A 20,781-nucleotide genomic window follows, 5' to 3' on the forward strand; every position below is an offset into this window, starting at 1 on the left:
GGTCAAACTGTCAGAAACTAAACCACCAAACAAAAACCTGAAACACTGGTTACAAGCGCGTGACACGACAGAGAAAGAGGGGCCTGCATCAGGCGCTTTTTCTGCTGATAAAAAGACAAAAAATATCACACAGTATTTTCGTTTTGTTTTTATTTTTGTATAAATTATTATCTATTCATAATTTAACATAACAAATTTTATCAAATTAAGAAAATATATTTGTATACTCCTTTTCTCTTTAATACTTTTTTTTTTGGGTTAACTTTAAACAATTAAAAAGAGATGAAACATATTGAGTATTTTTCAAAAAGACTGTGACCACTAATTCTTAAAAAGGTGTGCTTATATTGATACAACTCAGTAGGCTGATTACAGAGTCATGATAATAAAGTAAAGGTTAAGACGACACCTCACATATGAGTAGCATGAGGGCATTTTAAGTTCCGAAGATGTAGAGTTATCACGAACGACAGTCGTAAATTTCATGTACTTGAAAAAGTATTATTATCATTTTCCATATTTAAATTATTATTTTCGTACAAGCCTAATTGACAAATAAATAAATAAATAAATAAAGAAGGAAAATAGTGAGAGAGAAATGAAGTGGGGAGTGGAAAAGGAAAGAGTCCAAGAAAAGACCACCGAAGCAAAACTAATTCATGCATTTATTCAATGTAAGCTCTCTCTCTCTCTCTCTCTCTCTCTCTCTCTCATCAGGTACCTGCTGCTCTCTTCAAACCAGCGCGTGTACCCCTTTTCCCAAAACAAGTTCAAAAACCATGCAAATCAAAACAAACCAAAACTCACTCTCTCTCTCTTCACTAGGACCCACCGAGCCCCGACGGGGGCCCACCATCAACCCGCTCTCGCTGCCTTATCCCCACATTTCTCACTCACACGAGAAATAAAAAGGGCCCCTCTCTCTGTGTGGGGTCAATCGAATTCCCCCACCCTCTCAAAGCCCTAATTTCCCCTCTCTCTGAGCGCCCAAACCCTAAAACCACCACCACAACCACCACCCATGGGCTCAGAGATGGCCCTTGCCCCTCTACGCAACCACGAAGACCCGACCCTCATCCCCACTGCCGTTTTGTCCTCCGCCGCCCTAGAAACGGCGTCGTCCCGTCAGCACTCCCAGCAATCCATACAATCTCTACAGCCCAAGACACATAACCAGCTCTCTCAGACCCGAAAGTCCGCGTCTTCCAGGGACCGCCACACCAAAGTCAATGGCCGGGGACGGCGAGTCCGGATGCCGGCCATGTGCGCCGCCCGGATCTTTCAGCTGACCCGGGAGCTCGGCCACCGCTCCGACGGGGAGACCATCGAATGGCTCCTCCGCCACGCCGAGTCCTCCATCGTCGCCGCCACCGGTACCGGCACTCTCCCGGCCGAGCCGATTTCGACCTCCGCCCCCTCCGTCTCCTCCCAAGTGCCCTCCCTCGCTTGCCGGGCCCACCCGCTCAGCTCCCTCAACGGCGGCGGGCAGTTCATGTACCCGCTAGTGTCGTCGGCTCATCAGGCTCAACCGAATCAGCCGCATCAGCAGCCGAGCATTCGGCTGGACTTGTGCCAGCCGGCGGGGTTGGACTACACCGAGTACAGGCAGCACATGCCGTTCACGTCGTTGCTGCTGCATCCGGCGGAGAATGAGGAGGAGGAGGATGGGCAGCAGGAGGAGGCTCTGTGTCTTGAGGATGGATAGATAAAGAAAATGCGTGGGTGTGTGTGTATATCAAAGTAGATAAAGCAAATAGGAAGCAAGCAATAGAGGGTGGGGTTGGTTGGGTACAAAAGGTGTAAGGTATGTGAGTGTTGTGTGTGTTTTGGGGTTTTACGTTAAGAAGAAGAGGAGAGAATAGGTTTTGGGTTTTTGGGTAGTTTAGACAAAGGCCCTTGCCTTTCTTTTATGATGTTGTTCATCAATGGTTTCTTCTGTGTAGTAAGTAGCAAGCAGTCTTGGTCTAGAATGGGGGAGGAAAGATTGGGGCTTTAGAGTTTGGCTCTTTAATCTGTAAATGTTCTTCTTCAAGGCGTCATCAAATCAAATTTAATAAAATGAGAGTCTGTTTTGGCTTAAAAATTTGGATGAATTTGTGTACTTTTGACTTCTCACTCATGGAGGAGGAAGGAGAGGTGGACCATGGTTAGATTTGGACCCACCATTGTTGTACTTTATAAAATTCATTGACGCAAGCTGAGAGCTGTATGTCTCAGTCTAATCTTGTAAACCAACCTCAGGGATAATAAGAAACCAAAAAGCAGAAAATCTATGTTCTTGTGCTGTTGCCAAGAAAGCAGAGAAGCGCTTTTATTCTAAGCTACAATGAAACCTGAACTGTTGGCTTGGTTGCCATTGAAACCAGAAGCAAATGGTTGATAAATCTTTTGAGCTGCTCCTAATACTCTGCATTGCCCTGAATTCAAATGTGCACTTCAACGGCCAAGCAAGTATACCACCACTCTGCACTGAAACGTATACTTCACCAATGGCCAAGAAGCAAGTGCATGATTTATTATGAAGCACAAAAATGACATAATCAATGGCGGAGCTTTCCGATTTAGTTGGAAGTCACCGGCGGCAATTCATTGAAGATTTGTAGAATTTTATTCTACAATCACACGTTTAAACCGGGAAACTAAGAGCATGAAACTGTACAAATGAGGGTACGATTATTAATAAAAGCAGAGTATCATTGGATACAAAGAACCGCATATGTGGCTTTAGCAATAGATTGATTCAACAGGAATTACTTTGGTCCAATCAATCCCACTTCTGCTATGGTCAGCAAAACATTCAGAAAACAATCCACACAAAGAAAAGTTATTCATCAACCAGTTTCAAGGATAGCCTGAAACAATTTGTATCCTTCGAATCTCTGTATGCGTACTCAAGCAAGTGCATATATTTCACTATTGACCAAACAAACGAATCAACTGTTCGAGATAAATGACTGAAAGGTTATCAAAACCTTAGTTCCCCTCTCTATATCTCCAACAAAAATCCTGAATTTAACCATATACTATATGTCAATATACAGCGCCACAATATTTCCGCAAAATTATCGTGCTTTCCGTTTATGACACCTGCCAATTATACACAATTTTTGCATAGACCATGAAGCATATATTTCACTTTTGTGTTCCTATAAAAGCATACCTGTACTATGGAATGCTTTCCATGATACTAATGCATTCATTTTGGGTATTTTTTTTTTTTTTTTTTGGGAAAGAATTCATTTCAATTATTTGAAATATCTTTGTACATTCCAAATCTACTGAACCGACCAAGCTACACGTGAAGAAAACAATAAGCCGAAGGCCGAGGAAGATTCAATGAAACCCTTTCAACTCTGTTTTCTGAAAATGTATAAATTCATAATCATATTGTAACTGGTTTGTTCCAAAAATATCAGATGGTACTAGCATGCGACTACAAAATTCACACATGCAAGCAACCAAAATAATAGAAATTTAGAAACGAAAAAATGGAAAAAGAAACTAACTTACTCTTACAATGAGATAATCCAGCCTGGACGAACATTGGAAGTGCAAAAATATGAGATCTGAGCAGGTCCTGAACCACGAATCTACATGGTTTAAGCAACATCAGCAACAACAGGAGGAGAAATGTGCCTAATGCCATCCAAACATTCCTAATGTTTATTCCCAAATATCCGCCACTTTTTCTTCTTTTTGTACTCACTTGAGGGCGAACCTGAAATAAAACCAAAACCATAAGTCATGCGTTACATTTAGAGGGATAATGTAAAATCCTAAAGCATGCATGATGGCATTAGCGTCAGACAACTAAACCTATCCAGACTTAGATATATAACAAGTCAATATGGAAAGGGCTAGTGGAAGCTAGTTGCATCTGATTGCCCACAAAAGATTCTTTACAGAAAATCACACTTGAAAGTTCTCAGATCGGATAAAGAGCCTATTATGGTGTTGCGACTTCCCCCTCCCCGTCTTATAGTTGGTATTACACATACACACCCCAAAGGAAAGGAGACTGTCAGTTAATGTTCAGTCAAAGACTGTTGGCTAATGATACAGTGTTATTGCTCCAACTGGTTGAGTTCAGCTGAACAAGTTATCCAAAATCCAAGTTTCATTTTACTCCTTATCCCTTTGCATTCTACAGATGTACATGAAGAAGATAAAAACAATTACCTCCTTGAGGATAAATTGAGTTGTAATGCACCTCTGCCCAGAAACTCAAATAAATAACTGCACAAGACATAAGAGCTTTCTGTAAAGCTTAATGGACGACAGATAACTAATATTTAAGGATATCACAATAATTTTTAATTGTTTAGCAAAAATTCCATGGGATCTGTTCATCAGAAGTATATGATTAGGCTAACACGTGGATTCAATGAGATAGTAATAAATTTGCTCATTGTAAGAGAAATGGATTTAGAAACAAGACAATAACATGTGGAATATGGAAATCTGAATCAATAACAGATCTAGAAACTATATCACATTTTAACATACAGATAACTGATTACTTCATAAATCCAACTGTCTATGCCCACAACAAAAACTAAGAGCGCAACGAGCTTACCTTGTTTTGAAGTTTGGATATTAGGAAGAATCTCTATGCAACAGTTATCCTTAAAAGAAGTCAAGACAAAAATTTTCACCCCATACTGCAAAAAATTAATCACAAGAATCAGTCATTATATTAATTACCACAAGTATCAGCCATTGTAAAAGATCTTTCATACCGAATCAGCAGCTGCCTGCAATGAAACATGGTCACCCCACTCACCATTCCTGGATTCATTCAGATTGATGGTTATTAATTTAGCCCAAAAGATTAATGACAGGAAAACAAGGAAACACTATGAGTTCGATTAATACGTGGACATCTTCTCCAAATAGTCATCATATGCCATGGGAACATATCCCTCGTAAATCTCCGGATGAGACTTCAGCTGGTAACAGTAAACCATCAAAGGATAAACCAGAATCCATGGAAGATACAAAATTTCATGGTCCTAAAGTTCAGTTGAAAGAATTAGTAGAATATTTCCAAGAGAGCAAACCTGATTTACGACTTGGCTTCTCACGTACTTGTGGTGGTCAGGTGTGTGATACAATTGGTCTGATAAAGCATGGAACTGGAAAATTAAAGCAAAACATGAGATAAACATGTGTAACCCTGAAAGATGCTAAGATCAATATACAGGAATAAAAATAAAACTGATAGGTCCAAATGAGAGCTACAAACTTGCTTTAAGGAAATAAACAACAGAAACAGACAAAGGTACAGCATGACTAACCTGGCAGTTTCCATCTCCTTCAACCTTGCGTTCAAGGAAGCCAAATATCTGCAGTCTACATTAAAAACGCAAGAAAATATTACAACAACAAAAAAAAGGACAAAACAAATAAAATGGATTCTACTAACTAGGCATTATTGAAATACATACTACTATATTTATAGAAAGGAAAAGGGCAGGTATTACCTGTCAAGCAGCCTTTGATGATCTGAAGTCGCTTCATCAAATGAAGGAATTTCTCCATTAATTCTAGGAATATGCTAAACCATATGAAGGACAAAGTTAATACTGGTGTCAACATTTGCAAATCACGCCATATGTTGGCAGAAAAGTAGCAATCCAAATATACAATTAGTACTCATGAATTTGCAAAATGTATAAGTTTCTTTTGGGTAGGGGTGGCGGGGGAGTGGGCAGGTGGGAGGAAATTCACATGATCAACCAAAATGCTATTGAAATATCTACGTAAATTCCCATGTACATTCCCTTCTCAACGTCAGATTGTCAGCTAAACTTTATAAATTGATATAGAATGGCTAACATTTCCTAAAAGGCCAATGATGACTCTTTAAAACTGTTTAATAACAAAAACATGATGAAGCATTTGAGATTACAACATGGTGAAAAATCTGGACAGCATAAACTTACAGGAACGGGATTCAAGCTCCAGTCTACTTCACCATCAAGTGCACATTCATCAGTTAGCTCCAAATGATTACCAGGGCTAGAACATAAACTAGAAGCTTCTTCCTGGCCATAATCATGGTCTGCATGGTGCCAAAAAAAAAAGGCCTATGAAGATAACTACATGGCATAGGTTACCTTAATATGTATGAAAAGAAGGCACAGGCAGCAGGTTTCCAGATACCTGAACAATAATTCCTTGTAGATACACCATGCCACTCATCTGCAAGAACGGATGCTTGTGCTTGCGCTTCTCCTGCATGTGAGTATTCAGAGGCTTCTGTTACAGATAGTCCTGAAAATTCCTCTTGAAGAGTTCGTGCAATGATCTCATCATTCTCCACATGGTTTGATTCTGTATCATAATGACTTCTGAAATACTCTTCATGGTAGATATCATTAGCATTGTGTTGTATCATGTCACCGTAGTAGTATGAAGAATTATAAACTGGATCACCATCAAGTAGACGAAGACCCCACTGAATAATATCTGAATCATGCTCATGGGAAGCCATCTCCTTAAAAATGCATATGTCGAATAAGAAAGCTTAATCTTCTTCTAAGAGCAATGACGGAATCCCCAAGAAGTTCAAGTAATAGAGTAATCTCTGCCCAAAAGCTACCAAGTATGTTTAAAAAAAATTAAAAAACCTCCAATGCTTTGAGGTTCTTTAACCACAACTTTAATTTAAATTACAATATCCATCAGCACAAATCTAAATTAAATCACAGCAAGAAATAATTTTATTAAATTAAGTATAGTGCTACCAATTTTAACATAAATCCTTATTATAATAAAGCAGTTGACTTTTTCAAATAATACTGGACAAGTATACAATAGAAGATTTAGCTGCAATTGATTGGACATCTAACAGAGGATATAATAAACATATTTGTGAAAATGATGCCTGCTGTGTGATCATAATTACAAACTTTGCTAAGTTCCAAGTATGTTTATTATTAACTTTAATAAACAGTCCCATGTATACTAAAATTGTGCTGAGATCAGCAAAAGACTTCAACCCACCATCAAAAAACTGGGAAAAAAACAGATAATTGCTGGTCTAGAATGACCGGCTGGAGACTTTGATTATCCTCAAAACATCATAAAGTGACAGACAAACCTGTTAACCTAACAACGCGTGCTCACACATTCTCAGTATTTCTGAATAAAATATCGCACAGAGAGATAATGACCTAAGGCAGCCTACTTTCCCAATATTAAACTAGCTGCATGACAACAAACACATAACTCCCGGCAAAGAAATAAGGATCAACGTTAACTCGGAGAGCTAAAAACACCTAGTGCTTAACCATTTACCTCACATGTTTAGGGGAAAAAATCCAAAAAATGAAGTAAACTTTAACTAGCACAACATTTAATCTTTACTTCAAATAAAATTTCATAGGACCCTTGATATACATACGAAAACTAAAAGATCGACTTTGCAAACAAAGAAATTTATTTAAATAATATCCAAAACAAACTACAATTACTCTCCATAACATTCATATTACTATATATTCAACCCAACATCAGATTTTGTTGATGAGTTCAAGACTAGACCTATATCTCTTTTTATTTATAAGAAACTAGATCTATATCTTTTATTTTCTTTCTCCAATCTAAACGAAATCGGTTCACCCCACAAGAACACAACAAACCATCTGAACAACACAACTGCTACATGCATATCCTTTATCAAAATCATAATATTAAAAACCACACCGCCTTGAACTACACCACTCTCCATGCTATTCATCATCAACATACTCTCTCTCTCTCTCTCTCTCTCTCTCTCTCTCTCTCTCTCTCTCTCAACACAACACAAATCAAACAAGCACCAAAACAGAACACCAAAACTACCCAGAAAACAAATAGTCCCCACTAAAACAACAACAAAAATCTCAATCTCAATCAGCAATAAAATCCCACATAATAATCCACAAAAAGAAAAACCCCAATTATAAATAAATAAATAAAGGAACACTAAACAATTTCTTCACCAATCAATATAACAATCCAACAAGATAACAGAGTTTAAAACAGCAAAATCATTAGATTAAGAACTCACCCAATCAGCTTTCGACTTAGAGCCAATAAAAGAGCTTTGAAAGCTGTCGTTTGCAAAAGGAAAACTTAGGGTGAAAGGTAGAGAGAGTTGAGTTGGAAACAAGGCCCTTCTTATTAATAGGACGGTACGAATGCATTGGCTGATGATGAAGCATTGAAAAATTGAGCAGAAAATGGAAATGGGGTGTAAGTGCACCCCATTATATACAGTTTGCCAGGCTGTTAAAGGTCGAGCAACTTTTTCATCGTACGGATGCTACGGAGACTACATTTTCTTAAGTAGACGTTAGACGGTTGTGATTTAAGCGGCAATTCCTTGAACGGTTTCTGATTGCCTCCGTCCAAAAAATTGACTAAATTATGATTTTAGTCGTTATATTTGAGCGAAGTTTTTTTTTTAATTTTTGGTTTTCACAATTTTACCGGTCAGAGAGTTCGTCCTCTTGCACCAAGTTCGATTCCCTCTCAACATAAGTGGAGTAAAAGTTTTACACAACTCTTACTTTTTACATGCTAGTTTCTTAAAAATATTGACGAAATTATAAAATTATCTTAGAATTATGATAAGTAATGAACTATAAATGAAAATTGAGAAAGTTGAAACTACATGTAATCAAGCAGTATTTCCGCTTACATTATAATGACAAAAATTGTAATTTAATTGGCAACAAAATTGTAAATTGTAACTCAAACTGTTAGAGTAATTGTTCTTCATGTCATGTGTTCGATTTTTGTATCCCCCAATGTCCACCATTCAAAACAAAAAATTCATAATTCGGCTGGATATTATGTTCTTATGTGATAGGTTGGCATGATATTGATCGCCCTTCTATGAGGAGATGGAAAATGGACGGTTGAGATTGGACTGAATTGAATGTTTGGTAGATCGAACGGATGTGATTGAAGGGATTTGGTACAAATTTGGCTGCTGTCTTCTCAAGCCAGAAGGTCCATGAGTCCATATGGGGTTGCTTTGCTTATATGAAAAAAGAGAGGAGAAAGCTTAAGATTCAATTAACGACCAAAAGGTCCACACATGGGGGCCGGTGGCGACGTGTCACAGTCGTAGTGGTTATAATTAATAATTTATTTTTAATATTAAAATTTCGGAGTGACACAAACGTTAATGTTATCGAAATTCATCAAATATTATTAGTAGTACTAGCTAAAAGGATAACAATGACACGTCCATGGCACTAGCAAGCACCAAGGATTCTCTCATTAAATTGTTGAATAAAATTAGGGGTGGTAATTTCGGACACGACTCGATACACGACTCGAAACCCGCACAATAAAAAAACAGGTTAATTTCCGATCAACCCGCTAACTCGCTATAAACAGGTTAATAAACGGGTGGGTTTCGAGTCAATCCGCTAACTCGCTATAATACCTATCTAACCCGTTTATTAAACGGGTTGTGTCACGGGTCGTGTCAACCCGTGTACAATCCGCTAAAAAATAAAAACAAATGGAGACTTTAATTTCCGATCAACCCGCTAACTCGCTATAAACAGGTTAATAAACGGGTGGGTTTCGAGTCAATCCGCTAACTCGCTATAATACCTATCTAACCCGTTTATTAAACGGGTTGTGTCACGGGTCGTGTCAACCCGTGTACAATCCGCTAAAAAATAAAAACAAATGGAGACTTCAACACACACACACAAGGGTTTCGAACCCTTATCATCTTCATTTCTCTCAAATATCTTATCCACCATGTTACAAACAACTTTGTGATTTTATGGTATGCCTTTTGATATTTATAATGTTTTTTTTTCTTTTGTGTTTTCCTTTCTTCTCCGTCTCTCTTCTCCTCTCTTTTTTCTTTTTTCTTTCTTTTCCTTCTTTCTTCTTTCTCCTCTTTTTTTTTTTCTCTCTTTTCCTTTCCTCTTCTCTCCTTTTTTTTTCTTTCTTTTCCTTCTCTTTAGTTTTATCTCCTCTCTTTTTTCTTTCTTTCTTTCCTTCAATCTTCTCTCTCTCTCTCTCTATGTTTTTTTCTTTCTTTTCCTTCTCTCTTCTCTCCACTCTCTATCTTTTTTTTTTCCTTTTTTTTCCTTATATTTTCTCTACTCTCTCTTTTTTTTAATTTAAATTTTTTCTGTTGTGAGTTTTGTAACATGCATGTTATTATTTATGAACCCGTTACACGACTCGAAACCCGCATGATAAAAGACGACCCGAACCCAACACGACACATTTATTAAATGGGTTGGGTTCGGGTTGAGCATTCTTGACACGTTTATTATCTCGACACGACACGAACCCGACACGACACGACCCATTACCAGCCCTAAATAAAATTGTCAAGCTATTGAACTGTGGCACATGCAAAGTACTCATTAGTATAGTTATTTGGAATAATTGTTTTTTCAGAAAGTGTCATGAGTTCGAGTTTTAGTATTCGTGTAGAGTATGTGAATTTATATACTATCATCTCTCTCAATACAAAATATCCTATAAATAAATAATTTTTTTTTACACATGCATGTGCAAACAGTGTGCAAGTTGTAAGTTGCCCTTATAATAATAATAGTAACAGTTTGATCCGATTAAATCGAAGTATGATGTCAAACTATGTTGATGTCTTTTAAAATGTTTAGGCTTAACTACATGTAAACCCTCTCTTGGTTGAAAATGGTACTAGACAAAACTCGGATGTTTTTTTCCCTCAATTTTAACATTCTCGATTTCGTCATATTTTGAGAGAGGCTATCATAGACTGATCATTGGCGCACTAGTTGATGTTATTAAAGATGTATTACTGAGAACAATGATGAGAGTATCTCACATTTGATTGATGAAAGTTTAGCTTAAGAACGAGTCTTTTCACCCATAACTAATTGGCCTCGAATTAAATATTCACGTTTCAATTACTCATGTAGCACATGCACTCACGACACTTAATAATAATTATCCCCATATACAATATAGAACATTTTTGCGTTTTGTTTTTTGCTTCACCAATTGACTAAAGGGTCATAAACCAGAGGAAGAAGCTCAAGCTGATTAATCTAAAAGAACTACACTGATTAGCTTTTTAACCCTACTTCAAAGTTGAAAAGTGCTTGGTTGGTACTATGGTATTGGTCGGCAATTCTGCCTTTGCGCTTTTTCTTAACTTTCGGGTGAACTTTTTACGCCAAAAAGAAGAATCAAGAACAACTTTTATAACTTATAGATGTCTATGAAAACTTTTGTTGCCAACCAACCAACCAAGTAAAATCTCTTTTTGGCTTTTAAGCTTCTTCACATATTCAGATTCAGAATTTTGAATGTCAGTTTGCCAAACGACTTTTCTTCAAGCATCTTTGGAAAATATTGTAAATTACATTGAGTTGATCTATTAAACCAAATATGCATAATTCAAAAAAAAATTTCTTCCAAATATTACTTCTCAGTCAACACAAATTCACCTCACATATTTAATGTATTGTCTAATTGTTTGTTCAAAAAAATAAAACAAGACCCTACATGTCATGGGGATAGCACTGTTTTGCTATTTCTATCTAATTACGTTCCGTCATATGAAATCTTTATCACGCATGACATAACATGAATAATTTAACCCCGTAACATACAAGTTTTTCTCCTATTTCTGCCACCCTTAACTTCTCTCTCTCATATTTTATTTGTCATTATTGATTTACCTGTGACATGTAAAAGCTAATAATCTAAGTGGCTGTTGGCTTATAAGCATGGGTTTTCCAAAATAAACCCCACGCACGTAGAGTAGCACGCAGCACGCTATATATACTGTCGTTTTATGCTGCTCCCTTAGTTTATAGAATCGTAGGCATTACAAACTCAAGTTGATGATATTATAACTTCCGTATCTGATATTATTTTTTGTTTTTTTGCTTTGATTTCTATGTGTGATCTTGAGCAAGCCAAATTCTTTATGCTCTTTTGTACCATTCAAGTTGACATGGTGTCATCTACTTCTGGATTTATCCATACGCATTGCCTTTGGGTACACGTAACAAACAAATGAAAGGTCCAAACGTATATCAATAATTGAATGATTAGGTTTATGATTCAATCGTTTTATAGCCCCAAGTTTGTCTTTTTAGTTAAATAAAAAACACTTAAGTTAAGATTAGGGGTCCTCAGGAATATTTATGAACAAGTTGAGTAACATGATTTTTTTCTCAAAAACAACATATTACAATTCTATAATTATTCTACTTTTCCGAATGATTTCCATAATATATATGTATATATATATATCTGATTTAGTAAAAGCTGTATAGATGTCTCAAAGTTCAAATCCTCGTCCAAGCAAAAATATCATCCAATGATTTTCATAATTAAATACTCAAATGTGTAAAAGCTTCCACTGCTTAAACGCACTCTAAAAATTAAAGAATGCAAAGTTAAAGAAAAGAGGTTTAACAACACAGTTGACAGTACTGATTACAAAGATTTACTAATGAAACTCAATATCTCGTATATAGGCTTCTCCGGGTACCAAAAGAACCAAGTTGTCCCTCCATGACAGAGGCCACTACAATTAGCGTCTGCTCTGAAGCTTCTTGTAAACAGGACTCACAACTTTGAAATGGAGAGAAATCCGTCGTTTATCTGTTACATTCTTGTTTAATGTCTCTAAAACTTTCCACACAAGATTGAAAATTTGACCAGATTTATACATATTGCATAGAAGAATTGGAAAGTGAGGGGGATGGTATTTACAAATTAAGTTATTTATGCAGAAGTTTTTCTGTGTTTTCCATGTCAAACCATAATTTATGCTTCAGATAAGCCCAACAACCACTATGACCAGTTTGCTAAAATGTACTTACAATCAGCATGTCCTCAAAAGTTTCGGTGTCCACACGCGAGACAACCAGCCAGTTTCTCCTCTCCTTAAATCCGCATTTCTTCTCTTGTTCACTGTTTCAACATCCCGGGAAGTTTGTATCGGTGCCAAATTCTTCAGGGGCAGTTGCGGACTTGCTGTTCCTGTTGGTGCCTCCATATTTTTCCTTTGGCTTGATGGCGCCTCCCTAATTTTCTTTTGGCCTGATGATACGTCCCTAATTTTATTTTGGCCTGATGGTGGAGCCTCTATAATTTGATTTACCATTTCCAATACCTCACTCATCTTTGGACGATTCTTGGGGAGTCTGACCAAGCATCTGTTGGCTACAATTGCAAGCTTTTGAACTGACTTGAGGGGGTATTTAGCTTCAAGCCTAGGGTCTATTATTAGGCGGAACTTCTTCAAGTCGGAAAGGTATGGCTTCACCCATTCTAAGAGCTTCTGCTCACTCTTAGGGCGGTTTCGATCTAGAGGACGCCTACCTGTGATGAGTTCATAAAGGAAGACCCCATAGCTCCACACGTCATTCTTAGCTGTTAGACGTCCGGTCTGGATATACTCTGGTGCTGCGTATCCCATGGTTCCAACAACCTGATGAAAAATCACTAGTCATGTAAGTGCAAGAGTGTAGTACATAGCTGGACCATTATAAACCGTTACTGCATTACTCTTTCATCTATGGTGAAAAAAGGCTAAAGAATTGGGTATCCAAACAAGATAAAAGCAGTCATAACTATAGGGCCTAGGCTCTGCCAAGCTGTCCATTTTACTTGAAATGAGCTTGTTTTCTTCCCACCAAAACTCCAAGGATGAATCAAGACATCCTAAAATTTAAGTAGAAGTAGCCAATAAATGCAAGACCTATCCACTTAAAGGGAAAACTAATCAGATGCAGGCCTAAGCAATAATAAAATTATGAAAGAAATTCAATGTGCTCATATTACAATTACTATTAGAGACAACTCCACTCATCTTTATCTAAAGTAAACACAATAGGCTAATTCAATATCCATAGAGCATCCAAATGTCTAGCAAAGTAATAATTTCCATTCATCAGATTCACGGCGACTAAATTTCACATTAAACACTGTCACTGATAGCTCAGCCATTGCAATATTAAACAACACAAATCTATTAACTTTACCGACACTTTCTCAATGTGGATACTCTTGATTATACTAATCAACTTGTTTCAGATGTAGATATCTTGCTTTAATAAGATCATAAACAATGAACCAAAAACTAAGAAAACAAGCTTCAAGACTAAAAGTTGATACTGGTTCATGCAATAGATGGAAGTATAAATAATTAGATCATTTTGTATGATGATCATACCGCTGTTGAGACGTGGGTTAATCCTTCTGAAGGGCCCAACCTAGCCATTCCAAAGTCTGACAGCTTTGCATTCCACTGCTCATCCAGAAGGATATTCGAAGATTTAAAATCCCTGAAAATGATCTAGACAACAAAAATAAAGAAAAATGTCAGTTTGATAAGTTGTATTACTCACAAAACTTAGCCCCTCTCCGCCCCTCTCCCCTCCCTCCCACTCTCTTTTTCTTTTTTAAGGGTTTTGCTTTTGGGTTGGGATTCTAACACTTCCGGGCGGCCTCAAACACATTAGAATATCAAATTCATCAAAAGGGACTAACAAACTTACACATATTGAAAAGGAAAACAAATGTTAAAATACCTGAAAATCCATTTCTTCATGTAAATATGCCAGGCCACGAGCAGCATCTTGTGCTATTTTCAATCTCATGGGCCATGGAAGAGGATCTGAACGACTGGATAAATGGTTCTCTACACTTCCATTAGGCATGTATTCATAAATTAGAAGTCTCTGGATTCCTCGCTCATCATCCTCAGCACAGTAGCCCACTAGTTTGACAAGGTTTGGATGCTCAACCACCCCAAGAACATTAACTTCTGTCACCCATTCCTTGTGCCCCTGGTACCAAAAAGGTGGGATCGTAAGTTTACAAGCATACAGTAGATAGATTTCATTTTTTGACATAAATGGAAAATGCATCTTATTAGACTATATATCAGTTGGATCAAAAATCTTCGTGACAAGCATAAAACAAAGTCTATTACTTTCAAGTACAGAAATATGTTGTTAGAAAGAAGCAAGTATTTGTAAACGGTGGAACGAAAGACCCAGTGTGCTAATAATCATCAGAACAAATTAAAAAGCAAATTCCTTGTGTGAATGCATCATTATCATGTGTATATCATTGTGAGCCATTAGGATTTTTTTATTTATTTATCAAACTTAATGAGGAACACTGTACTTCCTTTAGTATAAATCTCGTAATTATCATCCACTAATCTTAATTCATTTGAAGCTAACATGGGCAATGAAAAAGAATCTGTCTAAAGTTTTGCCAATAGAAAAACAGTCTTGCCTGCAAGCCTCTTTTACTGAGCTGTTTCACCGCAACTTCAAGTTTTTGAGATGGATCTTCTGCACTCTTAATCACCCCTTTATAGACACACCCAAACCCACCTTCTCCAACCATGACAGAGCGGCTGAAGTTCTTCGTGGCAGATTTCAGCTCAGAAACTGTGAATACTCTGAGGTTGCTGGGTCTCTGAGAGAAACTAGGATATTGGTTCCTCCTCATGGACTCTGTGCTCGCATCAGAGATATTCTGGGAATCCAACTCAGATCCAGATCTCTTCATTTCACCATCAGTAAATGTTGTAATTGTGCTCTTCGGTTCATCCTTTTTTTCTCCAATGTAGAATAAGAAGCACTTCATAGCTCCTAACGTTGTTAAGTGTTATGATCCCTCACCTAAGATTCAGAAGCTGAAGAGAGCCCTAGAATTAGGGAGCCATAATAAGCAACAATTCAAAACCATCAAAAGTCAAGATAAGAAAACACTTCATAATGTAGCAAACACTCAACATGTCCCTCTCCAATTCTTCAAATGTGACGACTTTTATGATCAACAGATATCACACAAAGCTCAAATTAAAAATTAAAACTTTTTACAACTGCCAGTTTTCCTCCCCAATACAGGTGTTTTGCAAGTGCCCAAGAGGATGTAACAAGTGACCAAGTTTTTCCCTACTCGGTAACTTAATCAAAAGTTAAGGAAAACCCAAATACCTTAACTCAGAAAGTAACTCATGCCTTCCCTTTGTTTTCTGTTTTTCTCCCAAAAATAACCATCAATGAAAAATCAACTGTGTTTTTCATTTTTTGCATAAATCCAACTACTTCTAACAACCCAGATTTCAGATAAGGAAACTAAAAATGTTAAACCATCCCTATTTATCATTCTTCATTAGAACCCAAGAAAAATCAAAATCAGAGATATTCTCATTTCGTTTACAAGGCCCAAGACAAAAAGTTTCAAACTGGTATATTGCAATCCAACAAAACAAGCTGAAACAGAGAAAAAGCAATGATAAAAGATGATAATTGAAATTCTGGGAAAGAAAATAAAAAAGCACCTTGCTTTACTGATCTCAGTCTGCTTGCACAAAACTGTGTCCTTGACTCCTAGAGTTCACCAATTCCTAAGTATGAGAGCAGCCCATTTAATTCATTGACACCCAAAATGACCTCTGAAGCTACAGAAAGAACGCGCAGCCCATGGTTTAAAGTTTTAAGAGAAGCTTCAACACGGCATTTAGAGTCTAGCGGTCAGCTCAAGCTTACCAACCAAAACGCCAAAATCAAAACCCACATTAAATATATATATATAAATCTACCAACATGGGCAAATCATCTTTCTTTTTTTCTTTGTTTCACAGCTAGTAAATGTAACCCCAAGTGTGAATGGAGGCTTTGAAAATTAGACCAAAAGGACAAGATGGAGAGAGAGAGAGAGAGAGAGAGAGAGAGAGAGAGTGTGTCCTTATGTAGAAGAATGAGAATGAGTACTGGTCATTGGTCAACAAGTCCTGCACACGAAAACTTTAAACAAGGTTATCCTAGTCTTACATTAACATTTGATTTGATTATGGTTTATGGGTTTTTGCTGGTGCTGTCTTTGCGTTTAACTGCAACCATGAACAAATCAAACGTCTCATGCTCTTGCAACTTGCAAGTTGTAACTTGTAACAAAAAAAAGAAAAGCGTCTCATGTTATCGACAAAGCACGAAACAAGACAAAGAAAGGTCATTCTTCGTCTTGACTTGAGGATAGGGACTGTGCTGGATAGTTTTTCAAGACGTTGGAAAATGAAAAAAATAATCCAATAATGTGAACAGGAATATTAGAAATACAAGGGCAATGCACACGCAGAGCATCTCAAGATGAATTTTAGACGTTAAAAATTAATCCAGACTTTGAACATTGATTAGATATGAAACTCTTATTATTTTATAAAGAAAGCATTTTTGGTCATAAATAATTGTAAGAAATGTATTCCCAAGAATGAGAATGACAAAGTCAAGGGCTCATGGCATGGGTTTCAAATTTCTCTCTTCTTCCTGAACATCCTATATGGTGTAAAAAGTACCTCATCTTCTCTAGTGTTCATACTAAATATGGAAATGGCATCCCATTCTCACAAACCATTTCTCTCTTCTGCATAGCATCTTATATGGTTTTCGTAATCATTACATGTTAGAATGCGAACATTTGATTAAAAATCAATTTGGTCAAGAGTTAAAAGTCCAAGATCTTTAAGTTAATTTTTTTTTATTAAGTGACGTGGGAGCTACCAAACTTGTTACTTTTGATCATCTATAATTATGTTGGTTCATAATTTCATTTGTGTTCTTCGGTGTTATTATTTCTATTAATTCCATCAACAAAGAAGAGGGTCCCTTTTAGTTTGCATGTTTGTGATTTAAATATTGTTTCCTGACCTTCATTGCAAAAATAGGAACTTTTGTTTTCACCAAATTTTTGGTCATTACAAACAGATTTTGGTCATTAAAAACATTGACTGTATTTCAAAAACCGCGTCGACATATAAACAAATAGAGGCCGACTTATGAAATTTATTTATGAAAACTTAAAATCAACTAATTAAAAAAACAGAGATGATTCTTTAAGAGGACTGCTAAACAAATTCTAAAATTAATTGAGTACACCTCACTATTAAATTATTTATTGAATTAGTACTTTATCATAATATAAAATAACCAAAAAGGATATATTGAATTGTGAGAAAAAAAAATTAATAAATACACCATACTCACCATATTCAACCATAATCAAATGTAGAGAAGTTTTCGCATTACTTGGTGCCCATGCCGAACAATACAGCAGGTACTAACATAGGCGCAATTGCATAACGGAAGGTTCTTCCATTACTTTTTATGATAATTTTTTGTTTTTGTTGTTGTATTTTTACTAGAATTTTATTCAATTTGCTTGATTAGTGTTTATTTGTAAAATTCGCTAGTTACTTTTCCGATAACTTTTGACAAAGTTTCACTCATCAATTGATGATTGCTTGTTGCCATATTTTTTATTTTCTTCAAGAAATTTTGGCCTTAGCAGTAACGGGAAATTTAACTTTAATATTTATATATATTTCATATAAATAAATAAATAAATCTATCTATATATATATGAAGCAAAAGGTAGAGAATGGTGAAATATTTAAAATACTAGAAAATGCCCTTAGTTAATTCAAACATTAAGAATTGAAATTATTAATTAAATGGGGATAATATGGTAAATTCATATTTTTTATATTATAAAAATAAAAATAAAAATAAAAATAAAATAAAATAATAGGTCCTACTTTCATGGAACATAACTACCGATATTTTCTTTTCTTAATTCTAAAAATAAAAGAAAAAAGAAAAAAGAAAACCAATTGGCACATGCGTAAGGCAGAGAATGGTGGAACATTCAAAATACCAGAAAATGTCATTAGTTAATTCAAACATTAAGAATTAAAATTATTAATTAAATGAGGATAATATGGTAAATTCATATTTTTTTTGTATTAAAAAAAAATCTATATATATAAAGCAAAAGGGAGAGAATGGTGAAACATTCAAAAAATCAAAAAATGCCCTTGGTTAATTCAAACATTAAGAATTAAAATTATTAATTAAATGAGGATAATATGATAAATTCATTTTTTTCATATTAAAAAAAATTAAAAACAAAATCAGATAATAGGTCCTACTTTTATGGAACATAACTATCCATATTATCTTTTCTTAAATCCAAAAATGAAATAAAAAGGAAAAAAGAAAACCAATTGGCACATACGTAAGCATGTGTCAAGGGGCTAGTATATATATAATACACATATTCATTAACAAATAAAGTAGCAAGTTCAACTGATTTAATAGGAATGACCTTGCAAACATTGTCAGACGAAGAGAACATAAACTTATAAGAGAGCTTCTTGCGGAATCAACAAAACAAATATAAATGGTAATGTGGATAATGGTGTGGCTGGAATTCTAGATGCAACCAATGATTACAAAGTAACAGTAACTTGGTTTAGGATTGATATTAGGGTGGTGTGTTATAAAGTGTATTATAGTGTACTAGGGATATTTTTCTTAGTTAAATAGGGTGTACTTAGTTCAAGGGTAGTGCTATGCACAGGGCAGGCTAGGTGCCTGCCTAGCCCAAAATTTTTCTTTAAAAAAAACATGTGTTATAAGTCCATCCCAAAATAAATTAAAAGCTAACTTTACACATATGTTGCCCATCCAGATGGTCCCATATCTTCTCTCTCCTTCTCTTTTGGCCATTAGACTTCTTGTTTCTTTCTCTCTCTTTGCTACCTGACATCAGCAAATTTCTCCCTTTTTTTGTGTGGTCAAATTCTCCCTCCATTGGCTACATCTCTATTATCTTGGGTGGGCAACTTGGCAACAACATCTTCTCCTCTCCTTTTGTCAACAACAAGTATTATTCTCATTCTCTCATTTGCTAGATATCTTTAATTATAGTTTTAATTTAAAATAGAATATTCTAAGGTTTAATTAGGGATGAATTATAATTTTGAGATTTTGTTGAAATTAATTAGGGCTTTGATTAGAGATGAATTATTCTAGGGCTTTGATTTGGGATTTTGTTAAAATTGATTATTCTAGGGTTTAATTATAGATGAATTATAATTTTTGGTTTGGTATTGTTGATATGCTATTGTGAGAATTTGTTTGATTCAAATTCTCTCTACATATTATTCATAGGCTATCTTTTCTTATGTCGGATCACAATCGGAATCCTAAGAGAGCAAAGAATTGTTATCTTTTTTTAAGAAAAAGAATGATGGGTCATCATCTAGTACATTGCCTTCTAGCACTTATTTATCTACTCCAATATGTGATGAGCAAAATCTTATTGAGTTTCCCATTGTCAAGCCTCCGGTTGAAAGAGTTCAATCTCAAAGAGTCGATGATGATCATGATTTTAATATCAATTATCTTGAGCATGATCTAGGATTACGTCGTCTAATATGCAAATATATGGTGAATGAACAAGATAATGTGCGAAGAGCATTTCTATTAGGACCATGTCAACCCGAGTTAGAAGATTATCCAAGCCACTTAGAAGGGCGGGACTTTCGTCGATTTAATAAAAAGTGGTTTAGCCAATTCACTTGGCTTGAGTATTCAATTGCTAAGAACAAAGTATTTTGTTTTCATTGCTTCCTTTTTGACATGAATTCAGTCACACCCAACCTTTATTGTTGATGGGTATAAAAAATGGAAGAGAATTGGTGGGAATCAATGTGTATTTCAATATCATGCAGGCAAGCTAAATTCATCACATCATCTTGCTATGCAAAAGTGGATTAGCTTGAAAAACCCATCTCTTCATATTGAAAAAGTGATAGATAAGCAATCAAAGCAACAAGTGATGGACAATCGGTTGCGACTTACGACCACAATCGAGAACATTAGGTATCTAGCAAATCAAGCATGAGTTTTTTGAGGTCACGATGAATCCGTTGACTCA

At 35.9% G+C, this 20,781-nt stretch overlaps 3 protein-coding genes across 7 annotated transcripts; 1 reads left to right on the forward strand and 2 right to left on the reverse strand.

The window, feature by feature from the left end:
• LOC18771995 (transcription factor TCP11) lies at positions 314-2,083 on the forward strand. Its single transcript, XM_020566352.1, has one exon. The coding sequence runs from the start codon at positions 1,022-1,024 to the stop codon at positions 1,703-1,705; it is 684 nt and encodes a 227-aa protein (XP_020421941.1). The 5' UTR covers positions 314-1,021; the 3' UTR covers positions 1,706-2,083.
• LOC18774544 (OTU domain-containing protein DDB_G0284757) lies at positions 2,767-8,237 on the reverse strand. 4 transcript variants are annotated; one of them, XR_002272112.1, is made up of 12 exons: positions 8,057-8,236; positions 6,166-6,600; positions 5,946-6,064; positions 5,484-5,557; positions 5,298-5,352; positions 5,061-5,135; positions 4,876-4,949; positions 4,740-4,788; positions 4,577-4,661; positions 4,180-4,236; positions 3,517-3,718; positions 2,767-3,360 (listed from the first exon to the last, which is right to left on the reverse strand). XR_002272112.1 is itself a non-coding variant. In XM_007205481.2 (11 exons), the coding sequence occupies exons 2-11, from the start codon at positions 6,494-6,496 to the stop codon at positions 3,657-3,659; spliced, it is 981 nt and encodes a 326-aa protein (XP_007205543.1). In that variant the 5' UTR covers positions 6,497-6,589; positions 8,057-8,237; the 3' UTR covers positions 2,828-3,656. The 4 variants fall into 4 exon arrangements, 1 of the variants encoding a protein (XP_007205543.1); XR_002272113.1 differs by having other exon boundaries at positions 2,767-3,006; positions 3,511-3,718; XR_002272111.1 differs by having other exon boundaries at positions 3,511-3,718.
• On the reverse strand, positions 12,331-16,675 carry LOC18772508 (probable serine/threonine-protein kinase PBL19). Of its 2 annotated transcripts, none has more exons than XM_007205130.2 (5): positions 16,343-16,675; positions 15,286-15,691; positions 14,571-14,828; positions 14,213-14,335; positions 12,331-13,468 (listed from the first exon to the last, which is right to left on the reverse strand). In XM_007205130.2, exons 2-5 carry the CDS (start codon positions 15,640-15,642, stop codon positions 12,860-12,862), a joined length of 1,347 nt encoding a protein of 448 aa, XP_007205192.1. In that variant the 5' UTR covers positions 15,643-15,691; positions 16,343-16,675; the 3' UTR covers positions 12,331-12,859. The 2 variants fall into 2 exon arrangements, with proteins under 2 accessions (XP_007205192.1, XP_020421835.1); XM_020566246.1 differs by having other exon boundaries at positions 15,286-15,703.

Source organism: Prunus persica, chromosome G6 (genome assembly GCF_000346465.2).
Source record: "Prunus persica cultivar Lovell chromosome G6, Prunus_persica_NCBIv2, whole genome shotgun sequence".
NCBI lineage: Eukaryota > Viridiplantae > Streptophyta > Magnoliopsida > Rosales > Rosaceae > Prunus > Prunus persica.

Bases quoted from the DNA above. Each gene is read 5' to 3' on its own strand.
- LOC18771995 (XM_020566352.1), top strand. From the start codon at position 1,022: ATGGGCTCAGAGATGGCCCTTGCCCCTCTACGCAACCACGAAGACCCG.
- LOC18774544 (XM_007205481.2), bottom strand. From the start codon at position 6,496: ATGGCTTCCCATGAGCATGATTCAGATATTATTCAGTGGGGTCTTCGT. The intron at 5,558-5,945 runs GTAAGTTTATGC...CATATGGTTTAG, and splicing joins GGAGCTTGAATCCCGTTCCT to CATATTCCTAGAATTAATGG. The intron at 4,237-4,576 runs GTAAGCTCGTTG...TGTCTTGTGCAG, and splicing joins TATCCAAACTTCAAAACAAG to TTATTTATTTGAGTTTCTGG.
- LOC18772508 (XM_007205130.2), bottom strand. From the start codon at position 15,642: ATGAAGTGCTTCTTATTCTACATTGGAGAAAAAAAGGATGAACCGAAG. The intron at 14,829-15,285 runs GCAAGACTGTTT...TTTTGGTACCAG, and splicing joins TCAGTAAAAGAGGCTTGCAG to GGGCACAAGGAATGGGTGAC. The intron at 14,336-14,570 runs GTATTTTAACAT...TTTGTTGTCTAG, and splicing joins ATGAAGAAATGGATTTTCAG to ATCATTTTCAGGGATTTTAA.